We start from the raw sequence: 25,464 nt of genomic DNA on the forward strand, positions 1-25,464 counted from the left end.
AGCAGAGTAATGCACTTGAGCTGCTCTGTTATCTGACTCATGGATCTCTGCCCTGTTCTGATAATTAAATGGTGTAGAACAGGGGTCCTCAACCTTGGCAACTTTAAGACTTGTGGACTTCAGCTTTGCTGGCTGAGGAATTCTGGGAGTTGAAGTCCACAAGTCTTAAAGTTGCCAAGGTTGGAGACCCCTGGTATAGAAGATGGGCCATTAGTAGACCTGTCCTTTGTATAATTTCTCAGTTCTGGTCATTCATTCAAGTGGTCCTCAATTCATAGTGGACAAAAATGGTTTGATAGGAAGCCCAATGATCTAGGCCAGGTGTCTCCAACCTTTTGGGTTACCTGGGCTGCATTGAGTGAAGAGGAATTGTCTTTTGGCCGCATATAAAATATATTACATAGCTAATGTATATAAATATAGATAATGTTAAAAGTTTACTGTCTTGGGGGGGCACATTACTAGAGGTCCAGGGCCGCATATGGCCCTTGGACCACAGGTTGGAAATGCCTATTTTTAATTAGCCTATTTTTAAATTCACCTGCTATATTTCTTAAAATATATTGCTGTCTCAACTAAATGCAAGGGAGATGAACTTGGGTGATTGTGGAGAGATTTCAGAAGACTGAAGAATTGACTAGGGTAGGAAGATTTCCCTGAAAGGAGAAATATTTGAGGTATTTGTTTTCCTATAATTTAACATGCTCTGCATCCTTACAGGAAGCTAGCAGCAAATCTCACCGAGTGAATAAAGTTGTGTTTCTAGGAAACCTGAAAAAGCTGCTCACCACAGGGACATCCAGGTGGAATAATAGGCAGATTGCTTTGTGGGATCAGGTGAGTTTATGGCAAACAGCTCTAAGATCACTTCACTGATACAGAGAGTAAGGAAGATGACCCTGATAGAGGCATACAAGCTTTGTTGCCAAAGTGGCAAGGAGTAAAACATATTTTAATTCCAGAATGCCCAGAGAACATTCTGAGGTAACCCAGACAATCACGTCCCTAACTCTCTAAAGTATAAGGGGAAGTGTCAGAATCCTTTTATATCACATTTCATAAATGTGTGGTTAGAATACTGGGCCTATCTTAGGGATTCTGCCATCTCTCTGAGGTGGGGGGGGGGAAGAGGATGTTTATTCAGATTGCCGTAGGCTGTTTTCAAAGACCAGGAAAGCTTTTGATCTGGGGGGAACAGGGGGAGAGAGAGATCTGGTTTGTATCTCCATTTGAAACTGAAAGGAAGAAGACAATAACAATAAAACGCAAGAAGTTTTCCCTTTCCCACAAAAGGGCCTGACACCTAAGTAACTGATGTGAGCCTGACCAAATGGACTGGGGGGTGGGTTTGAAATGGGAATGCTTTATATAGTATTGAAATGTAACTCAATGTCAGATCCCGTCTTGTATTGCCACAACCGATCTCATCCTAGTAAACTTTTCCTTTTGGACAAACTTGGATCCAGGAGTTCTTATTTCCTAAGATGTGAATTGGGGTGGGTCCTGACAGGAAGAGGTACAACTCAGTCACACTTGCAGGACCCTATTATAACAGCCAATCTCAATAAAAGTTGTTTTAGTCTTCTTGAGAAACTGATTTCTTGGTCTGGAGCTGGGGCTGACAACCAAAGACTGTTTAATTCATTCTTTTAGCTGTTCAGAGGTGATAGTAGCAAAGCTTTGGAAGGATAAAGAGGAATTGCTTGTGTCAGCCTCATCTACACTCTAAACGGGTGTGGCTCTGGGACACACTTGCAGCTTCCTTTAGATGTATTTCTTATGGAGGCTTCTCCCAGGCTGCTTTTTATATCAGGGAATGTATGCTTATGGAGAAGCATTCAAAGATGAAACTGTATCCCAGGGTCCAAAGTGGTTCGTGCTAGGAAAAGCTCAACCATTTAATTGGGCTGATTGCCTAATCTATCCATTTTTATTATGGTCATAGACCGGCATGACAGATAAAAGCATTAAAAGCAATAACAACATTTAAGAACAGACAAAATAATATCTTACAATTAGTGGTGGATTATCAGTGGGCAGTTAGAGTCTGCCTAATTCTGCATACAGTCTAACAAAATTTGGCCACATTCAAAGAAACTACCTTATGCTGATCTAATAACAGTAGTTGTACATAAGAGAGAGGAGCATTTCCCGGGTATTTTATTAAGTGAGGTGTTAGAACAGACATGTCAAACACAAGGCCCGGGGGCTGGATCCGGCCCGCAAAGTGGTTTCATGTGGCCCGTGAAGCCATCCTGGAAACAGTGAAGGAACGGCCCCCACTGCCTTGGCCCTGGCCCAAAGACCCTCCTTCTGCCAGAGACCCTCAGATCTGTCCCACTCCTGCCCAGGCCCCCATGGGCACCCTTGATGCGAACGATGTAGAGCTGGCCACGCCCACCCAGTAGGCCATACACACTCTAGCCATGCCCACCCAGTAGGCCATGCCCACCCTGGCCATACCCACCTGGTCACCTGAGGGCAACCACAATGCTGATGCGGCCCTCAATGAAATTGAGTTTGACACCCCTGTGTTAGAAAGACAGTCTGTGAGTCCTTATAGAAGATAACCGTATAGCAAGACATGAGCTGTAGTTTCAATGGCCCCTTGTCCATGGGGGCATAATCTCAGTTTATATAGCATTTTTTGTATCAGTCCTATAAAACTGCTGTGGGAAGTGCATTGAAGGTTAATGCCCTTCAGAATTTGGGGACAGTTATATAATATACTGTAAGTATCTTGCTGCTTTAAAAGGAGGAGCCTAAACTGATTGCCTAAACTGGTCCTTAGTTCTTGTGTTTGCTTTACTTTGACCAGAATTTGGGTTAGACTGGAAAGTTGTTGCAGTTCAAATTAAGATAGAGAACTCAGAACTCTGCTTTGAAAATGATCTCTCTCACTTTGCTTGCTGGAGAGATCTAGAACAGCTGCATTCTGAATCCTTTAGTTCACGGGTGTCGCCGCATCACGTGACGTGTTGCAACATATCGCAACTTTTTTTGCATTGCCGGTGCTGTTGTGGGCACAGCCTCTGCGTGATGCAACCGGCCCGTGGGCTGGCAGTTTGACATCCCTGCTTTCGTTTAATCCAAGTGCTCTCCTATTACATCACAGCCTCTGAAGCAGCTGGTTCTTTTATGCACAGATCTTCTGGGCCTCAATGGGGCCTTAATAGACAAATATTAATCATTCCCATATAACTGTCTGCAGGGGGTGAAAATGTATCATTCTTCTCATAAAGGACACATGCCCTAATAAATTTCCAAATACACCTGCGTCAGTCCAAGCGTGTGGTTTGCACTTAATTGATTTCTGTCATCCGAGTCTGCTTGAATTTGAAAATTCTTACTGCAAATGTATATTGATCAGAACACAATTGGTAATTATAGGTAAATCCTGGAACATTTCCAAAATAGTGCATTGCTCTGGGATTGCCTTTCAGATGGTTGATTCATATGCACTTAATTTTTTCCCCTAGATTCAGCAGCCATCTCTCGGGTGAGGGAATCACACAGAGTACTACGTATTTCCAGCAGAAGCTGGAAATGCACAACACCGATTAGCTCACCCCTATAACACCACCAACATCAACCAGTCCATAGTCTTTAATTTAATCCCTTAAAGCAGGGCTCTCCGACTTTGGCCACTTTAAGACTTGTGGACTTCAATTCCCAGAATACCTCAGCCAGCTGGCTGAGGAATTCTGGGAGTTGAAGCCCACAAGTCTTAAAGTGGCCAAGGTTGGAGAGCCCTGCCTTAAAGTGTAGAGACATGAAGAAAAGTGAAGGTTCCACTTGACGTATAATCATAGGGTAGAATGCCCATTCACTGCTAGAGGCACCTCATTTAAAGGGCCAGGAGGAAGCCAAGCCTGCAGAATGCCTTAAGATTTCACTCCTGTCATATTTATGTCCTAACATTGCAGCTCCCTGTGTTGCTGCTTGAGATGATATTGATGCCTCAGTTATATTTTTCCCCCAAGCCCAGATAACCTGAGTTCTCTTTGTGACAAGAAAGTCTGCTTTGCATTATTCCTGGCAGTGAGAACTGCTATGATTCAAAATTCTACCTTCCTGCCCTTCTGATTCCAAACAGGACTTCAGCAAAAAAAAAACCACAGCACCATGTCTTGGACCTGTTTGTAAAAGCTATTTAATTAGTTTGTTTGGAGTTCCTACCTGAGGTGTTTTTTTAGCACAAATTCAAACATTTCATTGCAGGGAGAATACAGTCCATTTGGAGGGGCGGGGTACGGTCATTATTTGCGTTCTCTGATTTTTTTGGGGTAAAAAAATAGCAGTAAAAACATAGCAGTAATTTCTGTTTCCATGCTCTGTATATACAGGATGATCTTTCTGTGCCTTTACATGAGGAAGATGTGGATGGGTCATCAGGCCTCCTATTTCCTTTCTATGATACAGACACACATATGTTATATGTGTTAAGCAAGGTGAGTTTTATCCATAGACCAAGTTGAAATAATTGTTGTTGTTGTTGTTAGTTGTGAAGTCATGTCCGACCCATCGCGACCCCATGGACAACGTTCCTCCAGGCCTTCCTATCTTCTACCATCTTCTGGAGTCCATTTAGGCTCACGACTACTGCTTCAGTGATTCCATCCCGCCACCTCATTCTCTGTCGTCCCCTTTTTCTCTTGCCCTCAATCTTTCCCAGCATTAGGCTCTTCTCCAGTGAGTCCTTCCTTCTCATTAGGTGGCCAATGTATTTGAGTCTTAGCTTCAGGATCTGGCCTTGTAAAGAGCAGTGAGGATTGATCTCCTCTAGGACTGACCAGTTTGATCGCCTTGCAGTCCAAGGGACTCGCAGGAGTCTTCTCCAGGACCATAGTTCAAAGGCCTCAATTCTTTGACACTCAGCCTTTCTTATGGTCCAACTTTCATAGCCATGCATTGCAAGTGGGAAGACCATAGCCTTGACTATACGCACTTTTGTTGGCAGGGTGATGTCTCTGCTTTTTAGTGTGCTGTCTAGATTTGCCTTGGCTTTCCTTCCCAGGAGCAAGCGTCCTTTAATTTCTTGGCTGCAGTCCCCGTCTGCAGTGATCTTGGAGCCCAGGACAATAAAATCTGTCACTACATCCATTTCTTCCCCATCTATCTGCCAGGAATTGAGAGGGCCAGATGCCATGATCTTGGTTTGAAATAATTAGCTGTGACAATATGCTGCAAAGTTGCAAAGCAATACAATCGGCGCTGTAATAAGTTAAATTCTGCAGAGCACTATTTCTCAACCTGGGCAACTTTAAACTGTGTGGACTTCAACTCCCAGAATTCCCACTGATGTATTGCCTGCCAGCTCCCTCCCAACAAAAACTCTTGTTTTATAAGTCCTCTTGGCTGAGGATAGGAGATGCTACTCCAATGTGCTGCTTGTCCAATATTGCAATTTTTCTGATTCTCCTCTCCCACTTTTTTTACTGACAGAATTTAGGATGTGGATGTGCTGTTAGCCACAGATCGAGGATATATAAGAAACCTATAATGGTGCCAATCTCCAAGACTGATTGCGCTCATTATAACTCTCAGGAAAACTGGAGGATAGTTATATTTGTTATATAATTTTTGCTGATCTAGAACAGGGGTCTCCAACCCCCGGTCTGTGGACCACTACCGGGCTGCGGGATGCCAGCAACCGCATAAACAAGCAAAGTCCCATCTGCAGGATGCAGGCAGCACACAAAACCGCTCCCCCTCCTGTCCACGGAAAAACCTCTCTCCACATAACCGGTCCTTGGTGCCCAAAAGGTTGGGTACCTCTGATCTAGAACATGGCCTTGGCTTTTGCCCTATTTCTCATCTAATCTGGATATACTTGTTAGGTGAGTAGGCAGAGTGTTATTGGGATGGAAATGCTCCAACTCCTAAATCCTTTACCTAGTGGGTTCTTATGTGTGGCCTCCTTGGTGAACCCGTGAGGTGGTTGATTAAGATTTAAGATCAGAATAACAGAATAACAGAGTTGGAAGGCACCTTGGAGGTCTTTTAGTCCAATTCCCTGCTCAGGCAGGATATCCTGTATCATTCCAGACAAGTGGCTGTCCAGTCTCTTCTTAAAAGCCTTCAGTAATGGAACACCCACAACTTCTGAAGGCAGGTTGTTCCACTGGTTAATTGTTCTCACTGTTAGGAAATTTCTCCCTAGTTCTAGGTTGCTTTTCTCCTTGTTTAGTTTTCATCCATTGTTTCTCGTCTTGCCTGACAAGCCTATCCCTGACAAGCCTATCCAGATTAGGTAATAAAGTGAAACCTCCTTGGAGGACGTATCTGAGAATCTCCTAACCAATTTCCTCAGATTAAAGAAGCTACTTGTATGAGCAGAGAAACATTTAAAACAACAAGAAAAGAAGTCCGATTGCCATGGCTCAACAAAGAGAAGCCACATGTTATTCTGGATGGCCAAGAATAATTTAATCAAGTCCACATCGTGAGTGTAATCCTGGCTTTTCCAGATCCATCCCAGAGTGACTTCCTTTTAAAAATGAAGTCTTATATGAACTTGCTCCCCTCTACCTCAGTTCAGGCTTCTCTGCTGTAAAGAATTATCTATCTATCTATCTATCTATCTATCTATCTATCTATCTATCTATCTATCTATCTATCTATCATCTATCTATCTATCTATCATCTATCTATCTATCTATCTATCTATCTATCTATCTATCTATCTATCTATCTATCTATCTATCTATCTATCTATCTCCACTGAATGTGTATCTCTTAACAATTGTCTTTAGGGAGATGGGAACATCAGGTACTATGAGATAAATGTGGAGAAACCATACCTACTTTACCTGATGGAATATCGCTCTCCTTTCCCTCAGAAAGGAATTGGTAAGTTTGCAGCCATTTCATTGCAGTTTGTATGCTGAGGAACTAGAACAGGGGGCCTGTGAACAACGGATGCATTGAGGGAGGGGCAGCTGGTTACAGGCAGACAGTAAGCATTGGCCTATTTTCCCTTGCTTCACTTTTGTCATGGCTGCACAGCATTGGCTCATGGCATTCATTTTGCCGTGTCTTTATTTCTCAGAATATTGATTAAACCAGCCTTCCCCAACCTGCTGTTCTCCTGATATGTTGAATTACGGTTCAAATTATCCTTCCTCACCATTGACACTGGCTGTGTTGGCAGGAGGTGATGGAAATTGTAGACAAGCACATCTGGAGGAACCAGATAGTGGAAGATTGAATGAAAACCTTTGCCAGGAGGACAAGAGAATTCTGACAATTGCTTTTTCACCTGCTTCCAACTCTTGTAAGCGGTTCTATCTAGTCTGTTTGGAAGAGCAAAAAAGTCTCCTTCTTAAAAGACTGATTGTGCATGGATAGAAGGAGAGTGGATGGTCCCAAGACTCCAACTATAGAAGTTATTATAATTATGGGTACATTAATCTTCCACAAGCTCTTAGACCACAGGACTGAAAGAGAAATGCAATGAAGTGGCTGGAACGAGAAGAGACAGGGGGGTTTTCAAGTGGTTACCTAGCAATTTCGGACAAGATCAGAAAAAGGAAACATCACTTTAGTTACATTTTTTAAAATTAAATTACAAATGGAAGTAATTTGTTCTCTTTAAAAAAATTGGCTAGGCCTGGGGCGTAGCACTGGTCAGGGGAAAGATTTCAGCTTTCTCTGTTTCCTTCCTCCATGACTATTCTGCAGAAGAGAAGAGCAGCAGTTGGATTTCCCAAACCTATGTTTTGGCGGAACTTGTCATAACTTTTTTTTTTTTACTGCTCTCAGGTGTTATGCCCAAGAGGGGTCTCGATGTCTGTGCCTGTGAGATCTTCCGGTTTTATAAACTGATTCCGGTCAAAAGCCTGATTGAACCCATTTCTATGATTGTGCCTCGCCGGGTGAGTGGATATCTCTTCTTTGGCAATGTGGCAGGGAGGGGCTTCATTTTGAGGATACTGTAGTTCCCCAGATACGGAAATGGGACTCTACTCTCCTATTCCTTTGCAGTCTGAATCGTACCAGGAAGACATCTATCCAATGACAGCTGGGGTCCAGCCAGCCTTGACAGCACAAGACTGGCTGAATGGCACTAATAAAGGTTTGTGATACAATTACTTGAACTGTCAGAAACAAAACATTTTGCTCATTTATCTGTCTGCATCACATTACATTAAAGGCAGATCTACGCTAAGGCTGGAGGCCAGCAATAATAGCAGTACTATAATCTGGATCGCAATGTTTGGCATTATCGTAATAAACTGGCCATGACCTTCAGCAATTAAAGCAATAATGTTCTCTATATCTCAGTTCTAAGCTGTATCACGCCTAACGTTTTAGCTATTTGCTATAGAGGTGTGCATGTGAAGGATCCACACAATTTATTCAGCCATAAGACTGAAATTGTAAATGTCATGGGACCCAAAACAATAATGCACAAAGGTCAGCTGTGAGAAAGCACCCAAAGTTTTCATTGTGTGTTTTGTATCCAATTAATCTGTGGTACGACAATACTTTTATCCACAATCTTAAATAACTAGTCTACATCTAGGTTGTTTTGAACATAAAATGAGTTCCAACTATCTTGGAAGAAGAGCTAAGTTCAACTACTTGTGTAATACTGTAGGTATGGAGTAGAATTCAAGGGACGCGGTGGCTCAGTGGGTTAGGATGTTGAGCTTGTCGATCAGGTCGGCAGTTTGGCGGGTCAAATCCCGAGTGCCGCATAACAGAGTGAGCGCCTGTTACTCGTCCCAGCTTCTGCCAACCTAGCAGTTCGAAAGCACATAAAAATGCAAGTAGAAAAATAGGGACCACTATGGTGGGAGGGTAACAGTGTTCCGTGTGCCTTTGGTGTCTAGTCATGCCGGCCACATGACCACGGAGACGTCCTCGGCAGTGGCGTAGCGTGGGTTGTCAGCACCCGGGGCAAGGCAAGTAATTTGCACCCCCTAACCCGTGGATTTTAGCACTCGAGTCTGCCGCAAGGAGCCCCGCATCCTGGGCGTCCGCCGCACCCCCCACCCACGCCTCCCCCGGGAAAAGGGGGAAGGTCCGGCATCCCCTCCCTCACGTGCGGCAGAAGCGCCGGGACCCGAGGCTGTGCCAGGAGGCGGGCGGCACAGCGGAGGATATACAGAACATTCAAATAGAAGGAAAATATGTGCATCAATAAGACAAAACCAGATTTACATATATTATTCCCCTCCATTTGAATATTCATAAATATATTGGAGCAATATTACTTTCCTTCCCTTACGAAGTAGGCCCAAAATTTATGAAGTTCTACTTCTATTTACAACCAATTTGACCTTAATCTACTTGGTAGATAGAGAGGCAAAGTAGTTAACAGGTGAACCAACAGCAAAGTTAAAATGTCAAAGCACTTTGTTAATAATCTATATTCTATTTTACTTCTATAAAGCCTCAAACAGCTTCTTATTTACAGTAAGTTACACAGTGCCTGCTCATTTCTGTATCTGTCAACTGCCCCACTCTGATAGTCAACAAGAGAAACTCCTGGGTTTATTTTTTCCTCCAAGAGAATACGGTACTGAAAAGCCATGTGGGTACAGAAGTGGGAAATCCAGTTCTAACATTTTGCTTGTAAAAGTCATAAAACAAATTCCTCCTTTCTTCCCTGGATCTCCCACTGTCCTTTCAACATCAATCAGTTGCATTTGAGTTGTTTTGAGAACGATCTCAGAGAAGTGGAGGCAATTAGAGCTCCCAGACCTGTCACTTGACCTAAAATTATTTTATTTCCTCCGAACATGGGAACGGGGGTGCCCAACCTTCCGGGAAACACCAGGATCTCCCAGGCGTGGAGCCGGGCTGCGCCAAGAGGTGGGGCTGGGGAAGGATCTGAAGGGGATCGGAGAGCCGTTCGTGGAAGCCGCAACCCAGGAGGAGAAGCGAAGGCGCAGCGCTTCCCACGGAGCAGAAAAACTCGCGAGGAAAGGCGGAGACTCGGAAGGGGAGAGGGCGCAACTGGGGGAAACCCACCTGGCTCTCCCAGGAATCCCTCCTACCCTTCCCGCCCCTCCTATTCCCTCCCCCTCTCGCGGCGTCCTTGCCCACCTGGCGCCCCTCCCCCGCCACAGGAATCCCTCCTCCCCTTCCCCCCCCCCGGGGATTCCCCCCTCCTGATTGCCCTCCCCCTCTCGGAGCCTCCTTGCCCACCTGGCGCCCCTCCCCCACCAGGGGAACCTCCGCAGCCCTGGCGTAAGAGGCGTCGAGAGACCAGGAAGGGGAGATGGAGGGGCAGGAAGCTGGATTCCCAGCCCCCCTTTCTCCTCTCTAGGCGCAAAAACTCTGCGCTTAACTCCTCCACTGAAGCGCTGCGGGGAGGGGGCGACTGGGGCGCCGCCGAGCAATGCTAAAGTGCTCCAAGCGGGAACAGCAAAGGACGGTCATCCTTCATGCAAAGCCCCAAGACCAAAAACTAGGATCCAGATTGAAAAGGAAAGTTGCGTGTGCCAATCTGCACCTCTAAATGCAAATTAGGAATTTGTCGCCGAGCGCCCCCCCCAGATGTTGCGCCCAGTGCGGCCGGCCCCCCCTGCACCCCCCATGCTACACCACTGGTCCTCGGACAAGCGCTGGCTCTTCAGCTTTGAAACAAGAGATGAGCACCAGCCCCTAGAGTTGCAAACGACTAGCACGCGTGTGCGGGGGAACCTTTACCTTTACTTTAGAATTCTTCCTTCAGGTCTTTTGACAATGGATTATCCCCTCTTCTTGGGTTATTGCAGCATCTGCTATCCTGGTATTGTTATATAATAGAAAGGTATCAACTCCAGTCAATTTCATTGTGGGTGAGGTCTATTGCTGTATTTCACCTGGTCTTGCTCTATACCAAACCCCAAGACGATGCAATATTCCTAAATTTGAATTAAATAGTGTGGATTGAGGGAACCAACTTGCTTCGAATCAAAACTGTTTTGCTTTGGTGCTGTGTACATTGTCCTAGCACACAAAGTGATCTCAATGCCCTTCTTGGAATGAATGAATTTTTTTTCTTGCATTTAATGGCTTGGTTCTGAGGACCACTCAGTACTGGTTGCTATTGTTCCTATTTGCTTGAGACAAAATTACTCTTCTCTGTGGCCTGCAGGTCCTGTCTTGATGTCTTTGAGACCAGGTTCTGTGATCTTGAATTCTTTACCACCATTTCTTGAAAAGGAGATTGCCCTGGAAGCAACTAAGCCTGTTCAGGGCCGGGACAGAGTGACTGATACCACCGAAAAGTTGAATAAAATCCACGAGAAATGGGGGACCAGGAAGACTGAGGAAAGACAACAGCAAAACAGACTAATGAAGTTATCTAACGGCGTTGATACTTATGAATGTCCTCCACCTAAAACAGAAAATGAGGTACAGTGGTGTGACCCAGAAAAAATTATGTTAGTGAGTAAATGAGATAAAATAGAAAAAAAATAGCTTCTTTCTCAGGAAGTACAAGCAAGGTAGGAAACAAGGGCATGCCTCACTGGATTTAAGTGACATAGTTATTTCTTAGAAGCCTCTCTCTTTTCTGCTCAATTCACCGATTCTGTTACAGCTGTGACCTCACACTTGAACAGAGGTCAAGATAAAACACATTTCTATTCTGTTCTTCCTCTCACTCAATTTCAGATATCTAATAGTAGATGAGGAATGAATGACAGCATGGGAAGTATGAAGGATATTCTGCTGCAAGAGTAGCTGATGGGTAAACTGGATCCTAAACCCACTGCCAGTTTTTCATGTTGGTATATTAGAGGAGGAATTGATATATTTATTATATTTTCTGATACTGTTTAGCATAATCTGCATGTTTTTTTTTAAAAAAATAGCATTTTCTTGTATAAGCATCCCATTTTCACGTTAGAATACTCATTTGTGTCTAAATTTTCATCAGTCATTTTCTTGACACTGTAGTTTCACGTAGATATCAGATGATTTTAATGTGTGATTACACAAATGACATATGTAGTCTTTACTTTCCAGCTGCTACAGATGTTTTATCGACAGCAAGAAGAGATTCGGCGGCTCCGTGAAGTGCTGATCCAGCGGGATATCCAGATCAAACAGCTGCAGCTTGAGATCAAAAACCTTCATGTGGATTCTCACCGATTTTGACCGGCTACCATTTGAAGTCTCAAAACAGATGTTGCCAGAAATTATTATATTTTGGAAATTACAGATTAGGAGGAGAATTTCAGATTTATTGGCAATCTATTGCCTACCATGAGTGCCCATATCCTGCAAGCTGGAATTTACTGGGGGGGGGGGTTGTGGTGCTCTATTTATCGGATTCATTCTTTGCAGGACACTCCAAGTAGTCCCATGATAACTCAGTTGGAGGTGTTTCAAAGTGAGGGCAGACCTGCCTGGATATGAACATCCTTTCAGTCCCCAGTAGATAACTGAACTTGGAAGTACGGTTGCTTGGACTTTAGCACTCAACTCTTTCACATCGTGATGAACCAAAATAGGAATTGTTCAGGATTCTTATTGTTCTGCATTCTTGGATAGATCACGAATTATTTTGCACTGGATCAGTTTTGTTTCCTATAACCAAGCGGAGTTTATGTGGGAATCTAAACCATCAGCCGTCTCTTAAGCTTTATGAGTCATCACTTTCTAAAATTCTGTTTATGCCTAGGAGATAAGGACCAAAGAGATAGATGTCATTAATTTAAAAAGGAATTCAGAAATAGATGCTTCTGAGAGCCAGGGCTGTGGAATTGAATGCTTTTTATTGAAGTGGAGAAAATAAAGACCGCTCCTACTGAAGTGGTCTTATCAGAGCCAGAGTGGAAGGGTTCTGTAGACCAAGTCAATGTGTCTTCCATCTCTATCCATAATCTCTAAGGATCACTTCATGCCTTAAATCAAGTAGGAGTTGAGTTACTAATGCTCTTAAGATGGCTTTCTTCCAATTGTCTGAAGCTGAGTTTTCTACTCACCAAATCTTTCCTCCTTTATTACTCTGAATGTTGTACCAGATCTTATAGGCATATTGCAGTTCAGTATCCAGAAGTGTGAAGAAACGTAATTCTGATAATCCTCTATCAACCTGTTTATCAGAAACACATTTTCCACAACTGTCAAATTGCAAAACTTTCTTTTCAGATTTTTCGCTTGCTGTTTTGATGCCTATGACTAATATTTCACCTCATGTTTGTTTCCTTGCTGATTTCTATGATAGACTATGCAAAGCACTGCCACCAACAATGGTTTGAGAGCAGGATCAACTACTCCAAAGATTATGAAGCCCAAGATGGAGGGGGGAGGGGGGGGTGTTACATGACTTTTGCTAACATAAATTTCTCCTCAATCGTGAATGCTGAAAATGTTCGTGTACAAAATGGTTGAAAAATTTGGGGGAAAAAAAAACATACCTAAAGCTGCACCAGACATAATAAAATTGTAAGATACAATTGCTTTTAGAGTTTAAGATATTTGTGCAAGATTTAAGGAAACTCCCCAAAAAATAGAAATTTAGAATTAGTACCAGAAGACTGGGCTGTAATCAAACTGAGGAATATTGTATAAACATTTAATACAGAAATACCACTGTTCACCCTCCCTCTGTACTGCTTCTGTGTTTTATCGCTTAGCCTGTAGAACTTAACATTCTTTTCCCTTACAGTTCTTTTTTACCCTCTTTTTCCTTCAAGACCAAAGTTGAATCATTTCTTTGAATCCATCGTTCAATTGTGACATTCCCTAATGCAGGGGTTCCCGACCTCTGATCCATGGACGGGCACCGGTCTGGGGCCTGCCAAAGACCAGGCCGCACAAACAAGCGAAGTCCCATCCGAGGGATGCAGGCAGCATACAAAACCACACCCTCTCCGGTCCATAGGAAAACCTCTCCACAGAACCAGTCCCTGGCGCCCAAAAGGTTGGGGGGGGGGGTCGCTGTCCTAGTGGGTCGATAAAATTGCTCAAGCATGTCCTTCCCATATTTTTTTTTCTATACTATTCCCTCACTTCCCCATTGCTTTTTCGAGCAGGAACCCATCTCATAGCTAATATGTACATACAGGTAGTCTTCAACTTACAGCTGTTCATTTAGTGACCATTCAAATTTAAATGGCACTGAAAAAAATGGACTTACGACCATTTTTCACATGACCATTGCAGCATCCCCGTGGTCAATGTGATCAAAATCCGGGCGCTTGGCAACTGGCATGCATTTATGATGGTTGCAACATGTGATCACATTTGTGACCTTCTGACAAGCAAAGTCAATGGGGAACTCAAATTCATTTAACATCCTTGTTACTAACTTATCAACTGCAGTGATTCACTTAACAGCTGTGACAAGAAAAGTTGTATTGTGGTTGTAAGTTGAAGACGACCTATATAGCAGAAGGAAATGGCACATTTTGGGTTAAAGTAAGTACAGGGGGGAAAAAAATCAGAGTTGTAGATCCCTGAGATTTCACATTCTGTAATCTAGTGTTCCAGTTGGTGTTGCTTAAATATACTTTAAAAGGAATATTCACAATGGCACGAAAGACATAATGGAACTTCTATATTTACCAAGCTTTATGCATATAAAATGAATTGGCCTCTGTAATAATCCCAGTAATTGGTAGTAAGGGCTCATGGGATTTTAATTCGTACTCTTAAAAACAACTGATACATTTGCATAGGTTACAGTTGTGATCAAGGCATTAAAGCAATTCCAATTATTTAGAAAATAAGCCAGATGAATCATAACATGACTTGAAATTTTAACTTTGGGCATAATTGTAGAGAATCAGAAAGATGGCCTTGGGGAAAAGAGGCAAGAACCGTTATCTCAGCAAAGAGGGATAAAGCATGGGGAAGTAAAACAATCAGACTTGCAAGATTTTACTATTACAGGCTAATCACAAGAAGAGTACAGTATAGCTGCAATCTTCCTATGGGGTCAGTTTCCTGATTTGGGCTACCTTGTAGGGCAGACAATAATAGAATTACTATTTTCTGTAGCTAATCTCGGATATATAAGATATACCACTTTATATTTTTGGAAAATGGGACTGAATGTAGACTAAACAACCAATTGGTATGAATCCATCTTTTATTATTAATACATTATGAGCTGATAGAGAGATGTTTGGGAAACTACATATGCAACATGGTTGCAAAAGTAGAAATGCTGCCAATTACAGAAACAAGGGTAAGGTACATTATTGGATTAAGGATGATAGCTTGCAGTTTGGGAATTTGTCTTTTATCTTGTTTACAGGCAAATAAATTATTTTAAGTATTTGTCAGCTTAAGATAAAGGAAGGGGTTTAAAATGCACTTCTAATGTGTACTTTTTGATTTTTTTTGACTATTTTTATGTATTGCTTTGATCAATGTTAGCCATTTATCAAAGGGGTTGAAAAATCCCAAATCTACTTGAAAAATGTATATATGTATTGCTTTTTGTTCTGTTTACCAAGACTTGTATAGCACTTGAAATTTATTTTTAAAAATTACTCTTGTTTTTAAAAACACTTTTGAAATAATACATGCAGACCAAAAAAATTTTTTTATTACAATTATATCCCGCCCTTCTCCGAAGACTCAGGGTGGCTTACAAGCTTAGCAGTGTTTTAGTCATGCATGCTTTCTGAGGCAGAGGGAAAGAAAAGAAAAATCTATATAGTGATGACATACTGATTATGCTTTATTAAATAGCGCCTAACTATATTTAAAGATACATGGGTGGTGGTATTTTTCCTATTACAGTGATTTAAAAGCAAGGAAACTGAAACACCATTGGGGACATATGAAAGAATGACAAGGCTTGTACTTAATAAATACAAGGAATGATCTTGGAAAAGCTAAGCATTGTTAATACTTATACCAACCATGTAACTAAATCCAGTTACTAGTCCACAATAGCATTTTACTATTGTTTAATCACACATGCCATACATCATCAGTGACACCTCAATAGTTTTAATCTATGTATGTATCTTTTCCCCCCCTTAAAGGTGAAATTAAATCAAATGGCTTTTTAATAAGGCTGCATTTAGAACCTTCCCTTACAACAAAACTTCTGATCGGCAGGATTGCAAAATGTATTTTAAAGAAACTTTAGAAATACATCCTCTGATATTTCACTTACAGAGATTCCACAATTCACCTTTTGATCAGAACACTACCAACCGTTAGTACTGAATGTGTTATTTCTATCAAATATTGAAACATGGACATTAAGCCAGAAACCTTTACACAGGGCAGCAAATTCCTCTGGGCACAATAAAAGCTATTGCTATGCTATATGCATAGGATTATAATGTTAGCATGGCTTTGCAAAAAAACAAAAAAAACACACTCTTTTATGACCACTGCTAGTATAGTAATGGAGCTGGTCCTTACTGGGATATGCTGAAGAAAAGTGATAATTAATAGAAAAGGTATTCGGCTATTTGAAATACTTACGCAAACTAGCTAAAAAAAATACATCATTGGCTACAAACAATAATATTTGAATAACACATCTAGATAAAAACCTTTGTGAACACCTAAAATCTTCCAAGTCTGGAACTGATCACTCAACAAGCCGGAAGCACATAAACATCAAAAGTTAAACCTGTTCTAAATTTACTTACGCTGTGAATTGTACTAGTAATACAGCAATCCGTGAAGCTGGGGAGAAAGATGAAGCAAGGCTTCCTGGGTTATTTACTTGCCTAGCAAAATAAATTACCTAATCCTAAACAAACTTCATAGATCAAAGAATCCAGATTTTGTTTGATTTCACAAATGTAGAATATTCACAACCCTGTCTACCAACTTTAAGCCAAAAAAAGGCACAGATTTTCAAATCTCTCTGAATATAACAACTGCAAGATTAGTTTTATCAAATAACGTTTACTTAATTCAAGTTCTTAAAAATACTTTTTCTGTTGTTGCATAAAACATCCTAATGTAAAAAATATCCAACGGCTTAGAAAAGGAAAAAGAAGGCAGGGGAAAGCAAAGCATGAAGAACAGGTGTGCCACACGTGCTCCTCAAGTCACAGATCATCCAAGGGGTACCCCAAGAAACACTCAACAGTCCTTTGGAGACACAGAAGACTTTAGTCATCCTCTTCATCCCCTTCATCATCTGTCTTTCTTTTTCGCTTTTCACCTTTGCTATTCTCTTCTTCATCTGCAGGACAAGAGAAAAATCATTCCATGATGACTATTCCAAGGGCGTATATTCAGTTGAATTATCCAACAAGCCTATTACAGGCTCCATAAAGGAAGAAGTTTTAGAAACCTCCCAAAACTGTTTACTATTAACCGTGCTGACTGGGGGTAATAACAGTTTTAATTAAAAATACCTGAAAGGTTTTTTTAAAAAAAATCATCTCTACATATAGAAAACGGCTAATGGTTGTTTTATACACTTAAACACTAGGAGTGATTGCTTCTGGAATCCAGTAGGGACGGTCACAAGCTGCCACATCACAATCATATGACCACAGAGATATTGCAACAACTAATTAGGTCTATTTTTTTAAAGCCTCCATAATTGTTGTCAAACAAATGGATATAGGGTAATGGTTACCTGCATTCCAGTCTTGAATGGCGAACACATCATCGTTATTATCATCTTCCAAACTTGCACTTTTTCCACTGGTACTTTTATCAATACTTTTACCTTCCTAAGATTTTCTAAAATAAAAAGACTGGCATTAAAAAAATAACATACCTTCTTCCTTTTCTTCTTTGTCATCGTCATGTTCTTCACTGTCAGACCCAGCCTTTTCCTCCTAAAAATAACAACAGGATTGCCTTTGAAACTAAATACCTTTGCTCCTGTTATCTGCTTCCCATTTTCTGCTCAGTGAGCAAAACTTTTTAGAAAAACACTTGATAATAATATGTCAGACATGTCAAACACAAGGCCCAGGGGCCGGATCTGGCCCGCGAAGTGGTTTCATGTGGCCGGGAAACAGTGAGGGAACGACCCCCACTGCCTTGGCCCGGGCCCAGAGACCCTCCTTCTGCCAGAGACCCTCAGATCTGTCCCACTCCTGCCCAGGCCCCCATAGGCACCCTTGATGTGAACGATGTAGAGCTGGCCACGCCCACCCAGTAGGCCATACACACTCTAGCCACGCCCATCCAGTAGGCCATGCCCACCCTGGCCATACCCACCCGGCCCCCTGAGGGCAACCGCAATGCTGATGCGGCCCTCAATGAAATTGAGTTTGACACCCCTGTAATATGTTGTAATCCAGCCTTCAATTGTTTGCTACCATGTTGTAGCAACCAATGAGAACAAACCAAGGGTCATTATTTCAGCTGCTCAGGGATCAGTTTTGTTCCTTATCTACATGAACTGGTGGCTTTGGATTCAACATCATTATACTGATAATACCCTAATACAGGTAGTCCTCGACTTACAATAGGTCATTTAGTGGCCATTCAGTGTTACAATGGTACTGAAAAAAGTGACTTATGACCATTTTTCACACTTATGACCGTTGCAGCATCCCCAAAATCACGTGAGCCAAATTTGGATGCTGGCTCATATTTATGAGGGCTGCAGTATCCTGGGGTCATGCGATCACCTTCTGTAACTTGACACGCAAAGTCAATGGGGAAGCAGATTCACTTAACAACTGTGGCAAGAAAGGTCATAAAATGGAGCAAAATTAACTGTCTTGCTTAACAACAGAAATTTGGGGCTCAACTGTGGTCATCAGTCGAGGACTACCTGTATATCTTTCGATCCCAGACCAGCCAAGTAAGGATGTCATGTTCTGCCCAAGTGCCTGGAAGCTGTTTTTGTTTGGAAGGAGAGGAACCATATCTGACTCAATCTTACCAAGGGATGTAGGTGTTTGAGCCAAACAGATCTGGAAATATTCCCTTCTTTAACTTTGGATAGGGTAGTACTTCCCCTTGAAGTTGGTAGGCAACCTAGGAGCCTTCTTGTACTTGCAGCTCCTGCCTGAAGAGCAAGTGGCGACTGTGACCATGATGGCTTTCCATAAATGCATCAGGGGCACCAATTGCTATGTTTCCTAGATCAGGGAATCCTTCAGATAACTCATCTAGGCCCACGTCAGCCTGGAGCTTGACTCCTGCGATTAATGCTTTACTAACGTAACACATTATATGGGACTGCCCTTGAAGACTACTAAGAAGCTTGAACTGCTCCAGAACCCAGTGTGAGCAGTAAAGGGCAAGCACTGGGATGCCAATGTTAATACCGTATTTTCCGGCGTATAAGACGACTGGGCGTATAAGACAACCCCCTATATTTCCTGTTAAATTATAGGGTTTGGGCTATACTCGCCGTATAAGACTACCCCTCTTCCAACGCACACCAAATAAAAATTAAAAAATCATGTCACCCCTCACCCTTCTCTTCGTTACACTACACATTTTATTTATTTATTTATTTATTTTATTTTAATTCCAGGTTTTCCAGCCAGCCCGCCCAGTTCCTGAGTCAAATGTGTCCTTAGAGCTAAGCAGCTGCTCTGGCTGCAGCATTCCCCACCTGCCTTTCAAGTTGGGATAGACTACAGCTGCTCTTCAACTTTAGAAGGAAAGACGCCCAGACCCCAGACTGTAAAAAAATCACAGACTGCAGCTTCTACTCCAATTGGTCCCGCTTTCCCTGCACAAACTAAATGGGAGATCCGCTCCAGGTTTTCCAGCCAGCCCTGTCCCTAAAGTTTCAGCACCCGGCGTATAAGACGACCCCTGACTTTTGAGAAGATTTTCATGGGTTAAAAAGTCGTCTTAAACGCCGGAAAATATGGTACCTCTGCTTTGTGAGCTGCACAGGTTACCTGTTTGCTTTTCGTCATGATTCAAGGTGTTGGCTTGCTCTCCCTATAAAAAAAAAACACAAAACCCTACAAAGCCCTATGTGGCACAGGCCTGGTTACTTGAGAGAATACCTGTCTCCCATAGCATCTGCCCAGCTGATTTTATCCTGCAGGGTCAGCATGCTCCAGGTTTCACTGATTAAACAATATCGCCTATTGGGACCTCAGAAGTGCACCTTCTATAGCAGTGCTTGTCCTCTGCAACAAGGTTCCCCTCACAACACAGATGATCCCCACTCTACTGTTGTTTTAGAAGAGCTGTGAAGACGTGGCTCTTCACCCAGGCATTTGGTAAGGGAGAGGGAAATCCTTCGCTTCACCACACTTGCCATCCAACTTTTATGTTTCACTGATTATATTGTAATTTCTTTGTTTGACTGTTGTAAGTGGCTCAGAGACCTTTGGGGTGTGATGGTATGCTTGTAGTAGTACTACTAGTAGTAATCAGAATAGCTACTCTTCTTGCAATGTGATAAAGAAGCACAAACATTTTACTGCAGAGTAAAGAGAAAACAATATTTTAAACCAACCTCTCCACTAATTTCATCTTCTTCAGATTTATCTCCTACAAACAAAGCATAAAGTAAATCCTCGTTTTCGTCCTCATACTCATATGTCATCATCATCATCTTCTGAGAAAGAAGAGTTTTATATATATATATAAAAGCACATACTGATATCGACCAATGTTTCATAATTATCTTCAGACTTGCAATTTATAAATTAAGCAATCTAAAAGGCAGTATGAGTTTAAACTGTCAGTTTAAAAGAGGGTGGGCTAATAATTTGCAATCTATTACAGCAATAACCATAGTCTGCAAAGAGCTTCCAAAGCATCAAAGGTATCTCTTTGTTGGAAGGTATCAGTCAAGTACAAAAAAATTTCCAACCATGGAACACAATGAAGACAGTCATCAACAAGTAGAGAAAATATGGCACAACGGTGACATTAGCCAGAACTGGATATTCCTCCAAAATGATGAAAAAACAAGAAGAGGCTGCCAAGAGGCCTACAGCAACATTAAAAGAGCTGCAGGATTTTTTTGGCATATACTGGTTATGTACTACATGTGAAAACAGTCTCATGTATTTTTCATATGTTTGACCTGTGGGGTAGGGTGGCAAGATGGAAGCCTTTTCTTAAAAAGAAAAACATCCAATCCCAGCTACATTTTGCAAAAACCTACATCAGGTCTGACAAAAGCATATGGGTAAATTAGTTATGATCTGATGAGATCAAGGTTGAATTTTGGCCATAAATCCAAAAAGTATGTTTGGCACAAAAACAACACTGTGCATCACCAAAAATACACCATATCAACAGTGAAGCTGTTGTGATTCTGTGCCAGCCCGTGATCCCGACAGCTGAGTCTGGGGAATCTGAGGACGAGGAGGAGGGGGCTGGGGAGCCATCGGAGTCAGGGGAAGACTCTGATGAGGTCCAAGACTTATATTCCAGTGAAGAGCCTGGCCCTTCCGCTCGTGATCAGGATGAGACGCAGCTGGGTGGGGAAACTGGGTCAGACTCGGAGAAAGCACAGCTGGAGGACATGAGAGATGCCCGCAAATGAAGACAGGCCAGGTGAGTAGGCCAGAGGGAGGCAATGGGGCGACTCCGGAGAAGGCATTGAGGACTGAGTTACAAAAGGGGAATGTGTGGGCGGTGCTGGTTGCTGAAGGTAACTGTTCCAAAGTATTTCATGGGATCATGGTCTGTTGGTATTGCCGGTGAATACTACTCTGTTTTGCATTGTGTTTCGTGTGGACAATTTTCTTCATTTGGATTGTGTTTTGTTGCTTTTATTTTTGGACCATTTGGCAGGTTTGTTACCAACATTAAAAGGTTTTTTGTTTTCTTCTGAGTCTCCATCCTATTTGTCAAAAGGGGTTTTGTCCTTGTGCATTTAACAAGGACGTACATAGGCTGGGTAGAACAGAAGCATAGCGATGGTAGCATTATCCTTTGGGTTGCTTTCTTCAGCTGGAACTGGAGCTTTAGTCAAGATGAAAGGAATTATGAACAGTTCCAAATATCAGACAATTTTGGCACAAAATCTTCTGGCCTCTGCTGAAGATGAAGAGGAATTTCACCTTTCAACACAATGACTCAGAGCATACATCCAATTCAACAAAAGAATGGCTTCACCAGAAGTTCAAAGTTTTGGAATGGCCCATCCAGAGCTCACACCTGAATCCAATTGAAAATCTGTGGGGGGACCAGAATAGGGCTGCACACAAGAGAGTCCCTCATAATCTGACAAATTTGGAGCACTTTGCAAGGAAGAGTGGGCAAAAATTCCCCAGCAAGATGTGCTGATAGGCTCTTACCCACAAAAGATTGAATGCTGTCATAAAATCAAAATGTGCTTCAACAAAGTATCATTTTAAGGGTGTGCACAATTATGCAACCATGTTATTTTATATTTTTATTGTTGTTTTTCTCCCTAAAAGATTTCAGTTTCTTTTTTAATTGAATTGTGCAACTTATATGTTATATTAAAGATGGAAAAATTCTGAAAAAATAAAAGCGAAAATTTACATCAATATACCTGGATGGCTTTCAACAAAGAAAGCTTTTGCTTACCCAAATTTAATTAATTACGACAAAGTTGTGACCTATAAAAATATTTTGGACAATGAAGGAAAATTGAAAGACAGACAAGATTTACAAGAACAAGGTATTGATCTATCACGGTGGCCATATTTGCAAATCCAAATGATATGAAAAAGATGTTAAAACAATGGGATTTTATAAAGAAAAAGACAGAATTTGACCAGATACTGTTAAAAACAAATGAAAAGTTGATTAAGAAACTCTATAAATGTCTGTTAAGCTTAAATATGGAGGAAGAACAAGTAAAAGAAACAATGATAACATGGGCAAACAACTTTGGATATAATATAGAATTAGAAAACAGGCAAAAGTTATGGGAAAGAAATGTTAAATTAACTAAAGCAGTGGCATATAAAGAAAACTTATATAAAATGTTTTACAGATGGCATATGACACCAGTGACATTAGCAAAAATGTTTAAAAATACTTCAAACAAATGTTGAAAATGCAAACAAATACTAAGTACTTACTACCATATCTGGTGGACATGCCCTAAAGCAATGATGGAGAACTTTTTAGAGACCGAGTGCCCAAACTGCAACCCAAACCCCATTTATATATTGGCGGGTGCTGGGTGGGTGTGGCCCATTGGGTGGGCATGGCTGTGGTGGTAATGGCAGACTGGGTGGGACTAAAAAGTTCAAGCAATCAATTCCAACTTTGCGAGATCTTTTTTCCCCGCGAGAAATTGAAATTGATTGATTGAACCTTTTTTTTTACACACGGTGGCAGAGGCCTAAAGCGAAAAGGTTTTATAAAACCCAGCTGAAGGCCTACGACTGGGGCGACGGCGCGCGTGCCCACAGAGAGGGCTCTGTGTGCCACCTGTGGCACGTGTGCCATAGATTCACCACCATGGCCCTAAAGCAAAAAGATTTTGGCTCAAAATACATTTATGGTTGGAGAAAATGACTGAAAAATAAATAGACTTAAAGCCAGAATTATTCTTGTTAGAAACAATAGGAGCAAATTATGAGAAAGACTGTATATATTTAATTCTACACATACTAACTGCAGCAAGAATTTTATTTGTCCAATATTGGAAAAAATGAAAATTTACCAACTGAAGAAGAATTAAGAAAATTTTAGAGTGTGCAGAAATGGATAGATTGACTTTAAAGATAAAAGACAAAGGAGACTCAGTGTATTTTAGAACATAGGATAACTTTTATCAATGGTTAGAAAAACGAGTTAGAGCAAGGAATGTGATATGTAACTTTGAATATATATCAGCAAGAAGACGAGCGATTAATTAACATATTAAGATAATTATTACTCAGTCTTTTTATTCTTTAAACACATGAACCTAGACATTATGTTGTTTGCTGAATACTGAAAATGTTATTTGTAAAAACCCCAACCCCAACCCTAACCCAAATCCCAACCCCAATCCTGACCCCATCCTATTCCTACTCCTATAAAAACTAATTATATATCTGTATATTCTGCAGTGATTTATCTTGGTCTGATATTTTTACATTTCAAAAATATGGCATTTCAACAGGGTTTTTTATAGACTTTTTATATCCACTGTATAGTGCAGAGAACATTTCAAATTCAATAAATTAATTTAATGTGGTGCTCCAAATGACTCAAATGCCGTATTTACATTAGGCAGACCTTGGTCATAGCCAAGAAGTAACCCTTTCCAATCCACAATTAATATGATTGATCTCACCTTCCTCATCGAAACCATCTACAGTACTTCAGAATCTGAAGAAAAAGCCTCTTTACCTTCATCATATCCATCCAGATATGTGAGCTGTGGAAGAAGTGTGAAGACACAGTCTCGGTAGTCCTTTAGGTTTGTTACTTTACAGTTGAACAGGTCAAGGCTCCTCAGAGACTCCAACTTTTTCTGAATTAAAAATATGCTTTCGTTAGTTTTAAGCATCATTAGTATATTGAAATCACACACAAACCTAGCAAGATATGCTCATAATTTCAGTTTGGATTCGGAGGGGGGAGAGAGATAAAGAAAGCCATGTACTGAGCTGATACAGTATATTATTTCATGACATTCCCAAATTAAATATGAGTTCACAATGTAATTAACCTAACTTCCCTGAAGAAGAACAAGACTTGAATTTTGAAATTATCATATACATTTCTCATTTAGTCAAGATCATAAAGGAAGGCTATTATTTACTATTAAATCATTTTAAAGAAATCCCTCTTCAATGTGAATTAATCTAAAGCTTTCAGTTCATTTAAAGATCCCTTTCTGATCTTTGTGTGAAAAGAAAAACAAGATCAAGCAGACTATGCTGCCTGATGCCATCTCCTTGACATGTTACTTTAAAAAATAATAATAATGAAGAGTCCCTTCTTCCCTGTCAATGAGGGAACTTCTTTCTATCTCATACTGACCTCTTATATTCTAGATTGGATAATAGTAAAAGCAGACTGTGTATAAATATAACTTCCTCTTATTTTAATACATTACTCCATATTAGTTAATATTTTAGGATGATTTGTAACATTAAGTTATTGTTGTCTGGCATCACAACTGATCTAAGCAGCTTTAATATTCTGATTTTTTTCTGGTAAGGTACAAAAACAATTTAAGAATTATAATCTACCAGACAAAAAGCGTTATCTAATCAGAAAGAAACTACATCTATTAACATGAAAACATAATAATCTTGAATAAATTAGCACAAACATTTCAATGCTGTCTTGGATTTAAGATGAACTGGCATTTTTTTACGCACATAGGAAAGCACATACCTTTCCAAGATATTAGCTACTGAAATGGGGTTAGGCCCAAAATGCTTACAGTTATGTACAAAATGTAACACATATGATTTGGACACATTTAGTGTGAATTCAACATCGACGACTGGTATCAGTATTGTTAACCCCACTGAGAGATATGGTAACCTTTTAATGACATACCAGTGGTTCCAAAGTATCAATATTTTCCAGTTCATTTCCAGAGAAATTTATATATTTGAGATTAGGAACTTTTTCTGCTAATACATCAAGGCCTCCAGAAATTCTGTTCTCAGCAAGTTGAAGCTGCAATGAGAAAAGAGATACAAAGGGGAAATG

At 41.1% G+C, this 25,464-nt stretch overlaps 2 protein-coding genes across 2 annotated transcripts in view; one reads left to right on the forward strand and one right to left on the reverse strand.

The window, feature by feature from the left end:
• CORO2A (coronin 2A) overlaps positions 1-15,389 on the forward strand; it is a 67,665-nt gene extending 52,276 nt beyond the window's left edge. Inside the window, exons 6-12 of the mRNA XM_083355502.1 lie at positions 725-837; positions 4,347-4,451; positions 6,756-6,852; positions 7,765-7,877; positions 7,987-8,077; positions 11,093-11,352; positions 11,968-15,389. Of these exons, the coding sequence (XP_083211628.1) occupies positions 725-837; positions 4,347-4,451; positions 6,756-6,852; positions 7,765-7,877; positions 7,987-8,077; positions 11,093-11,352; positions 11,968-12,099 (911 nt within the window). The 3' untranslated portion in view covers positions 12,100-15,389. The remainder of the gene's footprint in view (positions 1-724; positions 838-4,346; positions 4,452-6,755; positions 6,853-7,764; positions 7,878-7,986; positions 8,078-11,092; positions 11,353-11,967) is intronic.
• A 227-nt stretch (positions 15,390-15,616) lies between these two features.
• Positions 15,617-25,464, reverse strand: part of ANP32B (acidic nuclear phosphoprotein 32 family member B) — a 43,510-nt gene continuing 33,662 nt past the window's right edge. The window contains exons 3-7 of the mRNA XM_083355504.1: positions 25,309-25,431; positions 24,145-24,268; positions 20,327-20,361; positions 17,660-17,720; positions 15,617-17,113 (exon numbers count right to left, since the gene is read on the reverse strand). Of these exons, the coding sequence (XP_083211630.1) occupies positions 17,040-17,113; positions 17,660-17,720; positions 20,327-20,361; positions 24,145-24,268; positions 25,309-25,431 (417 nt within the window). The 3' untranslated portion in view covers positions 15,617-17,039. The remainder of the gene's footprint in view (positions 17,114-17,659; positions 17,721-20,326; positions 20,362-24,144; positions 24,269-25,308; positions 25,432-25,464) is intronic.

Source organism: Vipera ursinii, assembly GCF_947247035.1.
Source record: "Vipera ursinii genome assembly, chromosome: 2".
NCBI lineage: Eukaryota > Metazoa > Chordata > Lepidosauria > Squamata > Viperidae > Vipera > Vipera ursinii.